Genomic DNA, 12,647 nt, shown 5'->3' with positions numbered 1-12,647 from the left:
CATTGATGATCTCTTTGATCAACTTCAGGGGGCTCAGTTCTTCTCAAAAATCGACCTAAGGTCTGGGTACCATCAGCTAAAGGTCAAGAATGATGATGTTCCCAAGACCGCTTTTCGTACTCGATATGGTCATTACGAATTTTTGGTTATGCCCTTTGGGCTAACTAATGCACCCGCAGTCTTTATGGATTTGATGAATCGCGTATTTCACCAATTCCTAGACAAATTCATTATTGTCTTTATCGATGACATTCTGGTATATTCTAAGAGTCGCGAAGAGCATGAAGCACATCTACATATAGTACTTGGAACCTTGCGGCAGGAGAAGTTGTACGCGAAGTTTTCCAAATGTGACTTTTGGCTTAGCCAAGTGTCATTCCTAGGTCATGTCATATCAGCAGAAGGAATTATGGTAGACCCAACAAAGGTGGAAGCTATTACAAAATGTCCAAGACCCACTTCTGTTACCGAAATACGAAGTTTCTTGGGTCTTGCTGGCTATTACCGAAGATTTGTTGAAAGATTCTCGGTAATTGCTTTACCACTCACAAAACTCCTAAGGAAAGGGGTGAAGTACTCATGGAATGAGGAACAAGAAAAAAAGCTTTGAAGAATTAAAGAAACGACTCGTATCCTCTCCGATACTCGCTCTCCCTTCTGGATCAGGAGGTTACCAAGTCTACAGTGATGCCTCAAAGAAAGGATTAGGTTGTGTGCTAATGCAACATGGGAAGGTTATCGCTTATGCCTCCCGTCAATATAAGCCTTATGAAGTTAACTATCCTACACATGATTTAGAATTAGCCGCAGTCGTCTTTGCACTTAAGATTTGGCGACACTATCTGTATGGTGAAAGTTGTGACATCTTTACCGACCACAAGAGCCTCAAGTATATATTTACGCAGAAGGAGCTAAATATGAGGCAAAGAAGGTGGTTAGAACTTTTAAAAGATTATGACGCAAATATTCAATACCATCCAGGCAAAGCCAACGTTGTAGCTGACGCATTAAGCCGAAAGAATTCCGGGACTATATCTTGCCTACAAATTCAACCTCATATTAGGAAGGATCTCGAAAGGATGGACATTTGGCTTCAGGTTAGTAAATCTGATGGATATCTAGCTAGAATGCAGATTGAACCCGACCTCATATCCCGGATCAAAGATGCACAAAAGCAAGATGGAGAACTTTGGGCAATTGTGCAAAATCTCGAGGTGGGTAAGCAATCTGAATTTAGTATAGACCATCAGGGGGTGATTTGGTGCGGCAAAAGACTTTGTGTACCCGATGACTCCACCCTTCGTGAGTCATTGTTAGCTGAAGCTCACAGCTTACCATTTTCGATTCACCCAGGATCTACCAAGATGTATAGAGATTTAAGACAGAACTTCTGGTGGAATGGCATGAAGGAAGACGTTGCTCGATACGTAAGTAAATGTCTGACTTGCCAACAAGTGAAAATTGAACACAAACGAGCAAGCGGTCTGTTGCAGCCATTGGATATTCCCATATGGAAGTGGGATGAGATCACAATGGATTTTGTTACTGGTTTACCTAAGACATTCAAGAAGAATGATGTTGTATGGGTTGTCATCGATAGATTGTCAAAGTCAGCACATTTTCTACCAATTCAGCAAGGATTTTCGGTTAATAAGTTATCCGAAATATTTCTTCAAGAAATTATTCGACTCCATGGCACACCCTCTTCCATTGTTTCCGATAGAGACCCACGTTTCACCTCACGATTTTGGAAAGGTTTTCAGGCAGCTTGGGGGACACGACTAAAGTTTAGTACGGCTTTCCATCCACAAACAGATGGGCAGTCAGAACGCATGATTCAGACCTTGGAAGACATGCTCCGAGCATGCGCACTTGAATGGTCTGGAAACTGGGATGAATATTTATGTCTTGTTGAGTTCGCTTACAACAATAGTTGGCAAGCAAGTATTGGCATGGCACCTTTTGAGCTTTTGTACGGTCGGAAATGTCGCGCACCATTATGCTGGGATGAAGTAGGAGAAAAGATTATTGAAGGGCCAGATTAGTTCAGATTACAAATGAAAAAGTCACTATAGCCCGAGAAAAACTAAAAGAAGCTCAGAGTAGACAAAAGAGCTATGCAGATCAAGATAGACGACCCCTCGAATTTAAAATTGGTGATCACGTATTCTTAAAGGTATCACCTTGGCGTGGCGTTCGTAGATTTGGAATTAAAGGGAAACTTAGTCCCCGTTTCATAGGTCCGTTTGAAATCCTTGAAAGAATTGGGGAAGTATCGTATCGACTAGCTTTACCTCCTCAACTCTCTCACGTTCATAACGTTTTTCATGTATCCTCTCTAAGAGGATATAATTATCATCCACTCCATGTCATTAGTTATCCGTTACTTACAATTCACGAAGATTTGTCCTACGAAGAGGAACCAGAAGCCATCTTAGATCGACAAGAAAAGGTTTTACGTAGGAAAGTAATTCCGTATGTTAAAGTCCTTTGGAAAAATCACTCTGAACACGAAGCAACGTGGGAGTCTGAAGAGTCTATTCATTCTCTATACCCTAATCTATTCTCGCAATAGAATTTTAGTCAAGTAACGGTAAATCTTGCTCTTTGATATATGATTGTTTCTGTTTACGATCATTTATGCTTTACCTTATGTGAATATATTTTAGCTATGACTAAGCATATCTATGTAGGAAATATCAGTACTAATAGTTACTCTAAGTATCTGTAAGTCTCTATTAACTTTTCGTAAGATAAGATATTTTATTAAGATACGTTATAAAAGGACCATTAGGACACATATATAAGGTAACTGACAAGTATAGTCATGACTTTAGTTATGAATTTCAGATACACATGTGTGGTTAGGAGATTCTGATTATATAAGTTAGTAACTCTGCTAAGAAAATTTCGTTTCTGTTACTTATGCGATAGGTTAGATTCTTATTTGAAAAATTTCGAGGACGAAATTTCTTTTAAGGGGGTAATAGTTGTAATGCCCATAAATTTAAAATCATTATTCTAGAAATAAAAAGAATAATAGACCACTAGAAAACCCTAATTAAGACACCCAAGTAATTCTGCACAAACCCTGAAAGTTTCAGAACAATCAGAATCAGGATCAGGGCCCCTAAAACTCAAGGGGGGCAAAACCTAGTTGACGATTATCTTTATAAATTATTATAAAAATCAAATTTTATAAAATTATTAAATAAAATAGGCTAGTCCCGTAAGGAGCAAGCAAAAAGAAGTTTCGGTGTCCTTTTACGGACCGTAAGGGTTGGTCCTTACGGACCGTAAGCTAACCGAGCTCCCTTACGGACCGTAAGGGTCAGGTCATACGGTCCGTAAGCGAGGCCAAATTCTTGCTATAAATAGCCGACCTTGGCACTTGCACAGGGGTGTTAAAACGTCGGCCAAATTCGCTCTGTACATCGAGTTAGGCTATTATATCACAATTAAACACACACGATCACGAAGTGCTGCCGCAATCAGGGTAATAACTCGATCGCTATTACGATTCAACGTCCGATCGATTGTAACTATCCAACGATTGTCCGAGTGCCGCTCAAATTGAGCTTGTACTTTGATTATTCGTCGTGATTTCGACTTGAATATTTGAGTGCTGTTCGAATTCGGACTATGCTCTGTTATTCGTTGTGAATCCGATTGAATTATTAAGTATTGCACTTGATAATAGTTGTGAGGGTTTGATCTCGTGAATTGACGTAAATGCTGTATTAAGTTACTAACCTAGTTTGTGTGCATGTTATTAGGTAAAAAGATTAATCAGTAGTCGAAACTCTGCCCATATAAATCTAAAATATTAACACAAGGTAGCGTCACTTTGAAGTTATTAAGGTACGGATCCTTACCCCACTCTTTATTGCTTCATATTCAAATTGTTATAAAACCACTAAATTACTATATCTGTTAAAAACTCCTCACGTCTTTGATTATCGATTCATTTGACAGTCCGTTCGATTCCTATCCTAAACATTTGATTTAACTTTCATGTCATGCGATAGTATTATGTTGTTATACTCATTATCGCATGTTCCAATATATGTTCCGTTTTGTTATGAAAATAAGTTTTATAAGTTATGTGAATAAGACCATTTGTACTCTGATACCCTGAGTATCGCTTCTCGTGGAGTGTCCCACGAGCATGTTGTTGTGGCATCAACATCATGTGCTCCATCCGTGACGGAGAGATCAGTTCACGACGTCTCTTAAGTACAAGTGTGGTACATAAGGCTATTAGGAGGCGTATGGATCGATCCTAGGATTTAAGTATAAGGAGGTGGATAACGGGTATGCCAATTCGCCATCTCATGTGATAATTATGCAGGAGTAGCTACCTGTGTATTGTCACGTTTTAAGTTTGCTCATGGGTACATCCGTAAGATATGATTATGAAATTTTGTTCTTGCATCGTATCATTTTCGCCTAAAGTTCCATCCGGATAAGATTTCATATGAAGCGTTATTTGTTATTTGAGCCTATAATTCCGTACTGAGCATTCGGCTCATTCCGTAAACTTTTTGTATATACAGGTCCACAGGTTACTTTGGGAGGGGAGAAGAGAGAAGGATAAAGCCTAGGAATAAATCTGAAGATGTTAGTTAATTAAGATAAATGTCTCCGCTTGTATATAAATCTTAATTTTAATAGCCGGGTGGTTGTATCCTTATCAAATAAATAAATGGAATTATGACTTTTGTTTATGTTACCGTTATTATGACACGTCAGCCCTTCCGGGTTGGGGTGTTACAGATGCGATGGACGGGATTGCTGAGACTCCGAGAGTGCGTCGGTTTATACCTGTCGATTCGCCGTGGCATCGCCTTTTTGATTTGGCGCACACGCCGACCTACAGGGAGCTGCTGGTCGAGTTCCTTTCGTCATTCACATTTTACCCTCCTGGGGTCCCAGTGCCGCTCCCGCACCCAGGTGCTCCTCCTCCGCCTGAGGTTTCTTTCAGGCTTGCTGGCGTTATGGGTTCGATGACGCTAGCAGAGTTTGCGGTGCATTGTGGTTTATACATGCAGGAGGAGATCGAGACTGAGATTTACACAGCGGGGCTAGTGGTGGTTGAAAAACCCATTCTTGTAGGGTTTTGGCAGGTGATTGCGGGGGCGGATCATTGGGAGCACGACAAGTCGAAGGGGAGGGTGTCGTTTGTTAGGGACCCACTGTACAGGTATGTACGTTTATTATGGCAATTATTGTGATTATATGCACTGTTTATTAATCTCTGTTTTTTGTATTTCGCTAACACTATCTGCAGGTATCTGCACCATTTGCTCGCTACTTCTATTTCAGCGCGCGGCTACAGCCGTGAGTGGTGTATGACGATAGATCTTTTTTTCTGTATTGTTTGTTGTATAGGAGGCCGTGCGCGCTAGCACACGGTCTAGCCCAGTACTACGCCTCCGCCCATCACCGGCAGGAACGCGGATTTTTGTATGGCGGGGCGTACGTGACCGTCATTGCCCGTTCATTGGGCCTCGTACCACACCAGGACCCACATCTACGGACGCCGCCAGTCATGCCGACGCGGATGGGTTTTCAGACGCTGTGGGGGATGAAGGTCATCAAGAGGTTCGCCGTTGGCCCGCGGTTTAAAAACCGCGATGGGGGCGTATGGACAGAGTAGGCCCTACCAGAGCATTTCGAGCCCGTTCATCCTCCTGCAGATCCTGCTGATGCAGTGCCCGTGGAGGACCCTCCGGAGGATGTAGACGGTGCAGCGGTGCCACAGCCACCGCCACCTGCCGGGGCACCTCAGTTTCCACGACACATTATTCCAGGTCATGCCCCCGGAGCTGCGCTACATCCGGATGTACGAGCCGAGCTTGACAGGCTCAACGATTTTGTAGGTTGGCTGGTACGGGCGGAGCAGGATAGACGAGAGAGAGAGGGATTACCCCCGATACCGCTTCCACCGGTTCGAGCACCACATCAGCAGCAGCCGCAGCAGCAGCATCAGGATTCGGATTCGGATTCGGATTTGGATGCATAGACATGTTGTTGTTTTTATTTTTATTATGGATGTACAAACTTATCTTATATATTTTTGTTATGGATGTAAAAAGTTATCTTATATATGTCATATTTATGTTTGTTTTCAGTTATTCGGTTACTTAATGATTGTTGTCTTAAATTTATATAATACGGAAACAAAGTATGTTTTGAATATAATACGGAAACAATATATCCCCTGAATATAATACGGAAACAATATTTGAAAGAGATAAAATGTTAATCGAAAGAATAATATTTAAAAAAGTAAAATGTTAAAAACAATATAATATTTAATCGATATAATATATTTAAAGAGCCGATTTTTAAAATAGTTGATTTTTAAAATCATTGATTTTTAAAAAACAAAAATTTTTTATAGTGTAAAAAACAAAAAAAAAACAAAACTTTTTTTAGCCAAAAATAAAAATAAAATAAACATATCTTCCAAACTATCCAAAAAACCATACAAAAACCCACCAAAACACCCCTCATTTCAGCCAAAAAAAAAAACCAAGCATAGACGCCTCGTATAGAGCTATACCCTTCGTATAGGGTTCCTTAAACATCGTGCCTGACACCCTCTGAGACCCCCTCGAATTCAGTGCATATACGCCTCGTATAGAGCTATACGAGGCGTCTAGGGCACAAAAAGTGTGAAATTAGGCGGAGAAGGTGTCCGGATAGTCTGGGCCTTAAGATAATATGCACCCTATGATTACACACAAACATAAACATACCTGACTTACTTGAAAGACCAATGCTTGCTCAAGTTCATTAAGAACAACTTTCATTGTTGGACGTTGGTCTTGACTGTCCGCCACACACTGGTTTGCAACTTTTAAAAATGTGTACAAAGAATCCTTATTGGCTCTTCCAATTGGACCATGACTCTGATTACTGGTTTCTTCCTTTAGTATAGGATCTATGATGTCCTCTATTGTCCCATTGGAGAAGTTTTGTCTTGCAACATGAACCAACCCTTTCTTACTCTTCGTAAGGTAAATTTGGTCCCAAGCTACTCTTCCGCATAGAATTTCAAACATAACTACTCCAAAGCTATACACATCCGACTCTCTTTTTAGCTTACCGGTCTTCGCATATTCTGGATCCACATGGTACTTTGACTCAAAATATGTTCTTTTATACAGAGTTTCGTCTTGTTGATTCGGAGGCAAAAATACTGCCAACTCAAAGTCTTCGATCTTTGCCCTCCAATTCTCATCCAACCCAAATCTAAAAGGATGTATATCACTGTGTATCATCATTTTTTTATCATCCATCTCATAATGAAGGTAATTCAGTGCGTGTGCACCGTCAATGCAGATTTTCAAACGTTTTTCCCAAGTCAAATTATGCATTTTTTTTGCGTTACCCAAATAATCACCAAGTGATCCATTAGAAAATTTCTCGGTGACAAGTATCCTCTCAAAACCTTCAACACAAAATCCTATTAGAGTGACTATGTTGTGATGCTTAACACTAGCAAGCACTTCAAGTTCTGTGAAAAATAATTCTTCTTCGAGCTCGTCAACTTTAGGAAGGAAGCGCTTTAAAACAACTGCGTCGTGTTTCTTAAATAGTTTACTTTTACTTATCCCTTCTATGGAGGAAGGCTTTTCTTTATCAAAATTGCCGAGTTCTACTTCGTACCAAGTATAGAAATTGTCAGAGGCAGTTTTATATGTGTCTGAAAAATTATGGGTGGCTAACTTTATATCATCAAGCTCAATCTTCAAGTGTTCCAAGTTATTTCCCTGCAAACATGTGACAAAGGGAAAAGAGAATTACAAATTATGAAATTATATATACCTGTTAGATACATGAGAACGGTTAATAAAATTGATCTTGAAGGCTCTATGTAAATGAGAAGCGTAATGAGAGAACCCTAGTTTGGATCCTGAAGGCTCTATGAAAACAAGAAATGTGGGGTCATGAATTGAGTGATTCCATTAGTTTGGTATTTGGGATTCGGTTGAGAGGTTTTTTGATTGAGTATAAAATTCTTAAGAGGGGATGGTGTAATTAGATAAAGTAGTGTTGTTGAAATTCTTTTAGTTTTTCTCTAGTTACTTAACCTTTTTTTTTATAAATGGGTGCAGCATACGGATCTTTTTCAACGTGTCTACATTTAACATCCCCTTCTAAAGTCCATCTACTGGAAGGATGGATACGTAAGAAACGCTAAACGAAAAGGAGAATAAGGGTAATTGTCAAAGTTAATAGAACAAAAGTACAATTTTCTTATTTTCGTTAAAAATAATTTTGTGGGTAGTGGTGGTGGTAAGATGGTTGTGATATATACGGGTACCAAAGACATCTTGATGATTATCAAGAAGAAGTAATACAAAGATTTAAAAATATCAGTACTGTAAGTTAAAAAATACAATATAAAAACATTTAATAAACAACTGATATATGGTGATTTTGAGATAATTTTAATTAAAGTTTTCATTTAGTGTAACTAATAACAATGAAATTTAAGTATAACTAGTGGTATACTCCGTGCTTCGCTGCGGGCTTTCAGTCGGTATCGGTTTGGTTTGGTTCGTTACAGTGTCGGTTTGATTCCGGCACGTGTATTTTTTAACTTACAGTACTGATATGGTAGCTGTTCAGTTTGTCATGGTAAAGAACAAGAACACAACTATATAGACACGTTCGAATTAAACTTTAGATAAAGAATAAGCACGTCGTAAAATTTTATGAGGAAAAAAACTTTAAAAGTAATAAAAATAATAGTAATAATAGTAATAATAATAAAACAAAGAGTAAATTACGATTTTGGCTCATGGGGTTATATCACTTTTACTCTTTTAGCCAAAAAATGAATTTTTAACATCTGGGCCCCCAACGTTTTTTTTTCAAACCCTTTTGGCCCCCAACGACTTTTTTCCAACCCTTTTGGCCCCTAAAAGTAAATGGATGGGGTAAGTGTTAGGGACCAAAAGGGTTAGAAAAAAAGACGTTTGGGCTCAGATGTTAAAAGATTATTTTTTGGGCTAAAAAGGTAAAAGTGATATAACCAAAGAGGCCAAAATCGTAATTTACTCTAAAATAAATAAATAAATTTAGCAACCACTATTCATACTTGTTGCATTTTGTTATAACTTACTAATACTAATTACTAATTACTATTACTAATTACTAACGTTACTGTTCATTCAGTTTGAATTTTAAGTTACTGTTCATTCAGTTTGAATTTTAATATATAGGTAATTAACAATACTATTTTGAACGTCCAACATAGCCAGACCCCACCTCGCGCACCTATAGGGAAAGGCCACTCACGACCAGGATCGCAGATCGCAAGTAATTTTATAAATACAATAAAAACAACTTTTATTTAATAAACAACTGTTATATAGCAATTCTTTTAATTAATTTTATTTTAGTTGTAACTAACTATGAATTTTAAAGTATAATTAACAATATTATATTGTTAAAAATCAACAAATATTTTACGGCAATATCAGTTTTTTTCCTCTTAAAGTGATAATATTTGAAGTATACAAATTAAGAACAAAGGAAAATTAACTTAAAGGCGTAAAGAAAAACAAAAGAGTCAAAAAAGATCTTACAAAATTTTCAGGTCGTGGTTGAAACTTCAATGCTTTTTCCAATGCTTTCTCAAGTTCATTAACAATACTGAACATACGCGGTCGATGTGCTCGCTCTTCCTTTAGGCAAGAATATGCCATTTCTGAGTATATTCTGAGTGATCTTATGCAAATTTGGTATTTGGACATTTGATTCTTTAGATTGGCTTGGATTATATCCGGCAACGTTTCGTTTTCATAATGTTGAATGACCAATGGAGCTAGTAACCTATTAGCGTCGTTCTTAATATATGCTCTCCTCCCACACAATATTTCAAATAAAACCACACCAAATGTGTAGATGTCTGACTTGCAGGTCACCCCTTTGGACTTTTCAGTTTCTGGGTCCAAATACCCTATTGTGCCAATAGGTTCAGAAAGGACGACCTGGTCCATTCGGTTAAGTGATTGTTTGATGGAAACTTTAAAACCGGATAACTTGGGTTCCCAATTCTCGTCTAATAAAATTGTGGAGCTGTTGACGTTGAGATGTATAACACCATAACCACGTCCCTCATCATAGTGAAGGTAACTCAACGCACGAGCCACGCCAACACATATCTTCAATCTTTGTGCCCATGTGAGGATCGGGCTGTTTAGATGCTTCTTGAGACTTCCATTTTTGGCCTCATACGTGGTCACAATGATCTTCTCATGTTTGTCATCACAAAATCCGACAATAGAGACTATATTTGGATGCTTGAGATCAGAAAGCATTGAAACTTCGGTCCAGAACTCGACGACTCCTCCACCGTGCTTACGATCTATCCTCAGCGCAGAAATGGTGATCAACTCCCCGGACCGCTGGAGTTGTCCTTTGTATACACGTCCCAATCCACCGCGTCCGATGATGTTATCATCAGCAAAGTTGTCGGTGGCCTTTACTACGTCTTCAAGTGGGATTTGTAAGTGAGCAAACTTGGCAATTGCTGTTGTCATGTTTCTGTTTATAAAGTAAAAAAGATTGAAAAATTATTGGGTTACAAAGGATTGAGAAGGTAACTTATACATACGAGCCACCAAACTATATATGAAAACTTTTGAAGCAATTTATTTTGAAAAAAAAAAAAAAAAAAAAAAAAATCTCTGTTAAAAATTATATCCTTTTCTTTTAGATTTCAAAAGTATTGTAACCGGGTTAGTAATCCCGGGTTCTCATTTCGTTGATTTATCAAAACAGAAAGTTTTTGTAGTGCCAAACAAACAGAGAGGGGCCGGTAATAGTTAAAATGGGTTGAAGGTGGGAACCTGGTAATGGGTATGAAAAGGCTCTGAACAGAATTAAGCAGCGGGTAGATTGAATGGCAGTGGCGTGAGAAGGATTTGGAGATGTTGACGGAATGTGAGTGAGAGGGAATTAAAGGGAAAGGCAGTGGAAACGAGTGTAAATAGTACCTACCGTCCTGCTTTTTTTCTTGTTTCTTTATTTCATAGTCGGTGTATAAAATATAAAAAATGGATCTTTTTTTTAATAGTATTTTGTTTTTTGTTTATTGAAGATGAGCTAGCTAGGATATTTTTAAATGGTAACGTGCAATTACCTTGTTTCCGGCTGAGAAAATGATACTTTAACTACACATAAGTTTACATTTTATAATCGAAGTCCACTCTGAACAAATAATATAAAAAGATCACATTGATTGAGAATTAACTAAGCCACGTAAGATTTAAAGAAAAAGTCATACAGATCCAATGAAATCAAATTAATTGCAAAATTGGTGCTAATGTTGAAGTGGTGGAGTGATTGAGGAAAGACTTGGTATTTTTTGTAACCTAGATTTGACTCTCACTCTCTCTATTATATTTTGCGGTATCCATGTGAAGGGCGAATATGGGTGCCGCCGGTTCGTCTTGGATAAGAGGCGAGATTTTATTGATTATTCAACCGTCGTGCCTTCGGGCGGGTGGAGAACGGGTTCCGGGCATCTGGGAGAGCCAAGGGATTGGTGGCGGTCGAGTAGTCGACCTTGGCCACAGCGCCTGGTGCCACGGTGATTGGTTTCTTGCCCTTCAAAAAAACAAATTGCAAGATTGGTGCTATTTCCCTTAACAACATGTACTTTATACACGGATGGCAATTAAATCTCAACCCGATGGGTAAACCTAAAACCCGACTCATTTGGGACGGGTTTGGGGTCGGTAGTCGGGTTTGGGACGGGCTTGTGATTGGTTTTTATTTTTTCCGCGGGTTTGGGTCGGGCTTAGGATTTAGTGATATATCTATTTACCCGACCCAACTACCCGATAAAGTGTACCTATTTACCCGATTTTATACCCGGCATAATTTCTTTTATATTTTTAAATACGTATACATATGATACACTCATTTTTTATACATACAAATATTTTATTTCGTATACATTGTAATTATTTCATACATTTTTATAGTGATAATATTAAATGTAACGGATTCGTAGTTACCCGATGGGTTTTGGGTCAGGTATACTCAACTAGTAATTTTTTTTTAAATTAACGGGTTTACACAAAACCAGTGGGTATACCTGATATCCAATGGGTATTTACCCGCTAGAAACCCGACAGGTTTGAGATAAGCTTATCTAACCGGGTTTGCATTAGGGATCACCTAAACTCGTCCCAAACCCAACCCATTGCCATCCCTAATTTTATAAAATAATCATAAATAATCTGCAACCTGGATGCTATTTCCTTTAACAAACTCACATCATGTCGCATGACTATAAAATAATAATACACACCTACTGATTACTTAAAAATAGAGTTAAATCTCATTTTAGGCCCTGTGGTTTGGGTTATTTTGTCAGTTTAGTCCAAAAGTTTCATTTTTCTCTTGTGGGTTCAAAAAGGTTTCACCGTTGCCATTTTGGCCCACTGGGTTAACTTCTTCCATTTTTTCTGTTAACCAGAAGGGCAATTCAGTCATTTTATATGTGATTCTGTTAACTAGAAAGACAATTCGGCCATATAAAATGACCGAATCGCCCTTCTCGTTAACAAAAATAATGGATGAAGTCACCTAGTGGACTAAAATGGCAACAGTGAAAT

The 12,647-nt window shown here is 38.4% G+C and overlaps 1 protein-coding gene across 1 annotated transcript in view; it reads right to left on the bottom strand.

Annotated features, from left to right (window-relative positions):
• Positions 1-10,978, bottom strand: part of LOC110888990 — a 45,714-nt gene extending 34,736 nt beyond the window's left edge. Inside the window, exons 1-3 of the mRNA XM_035980372.1 lie at positions 10,872-10,978; positions 9,606-10,566; positions 6,765-7,781 (exon numbers count right to left, since the gene is read on the bottom strand). Coding sequence (XP_035836265.1) covers positions 6,765-7,781; positions 9,606-10,562 — 1,974 coding nt within the window. The 5' untranslated portion in view covers positions 10,563-10,566; positions 10,872-10,978. The remainder of the gene's footprint in view (positions 1-6,764; positions 7,782-9,605; positions 10,567-10,871) is intronic.
• Between the last annotated feature and the right edge of the window lie 1,669 nt (positions 10,979-12,647).

The sequence above is a fragment of the Helianthus annuus genome, chromosome 11 (genome assembly GCF_002127325.2).
Source record: "Helianthus annuus cultivar XRQ/B chromosome 11, HanXRQr2.0-SUNRISE, whole genome shotgun sequence".
In the NCBI taxonomy this organism is placed as follows: Eukaryota; Viridiplantae; Streptophyta; class Magnoliopsida; order Asterales; family Asteraceae; genus Helianthus; species Helianthus annuus.
This window is presented reverse-complemented; position numbering and strand designations above follow the sequence as displayed.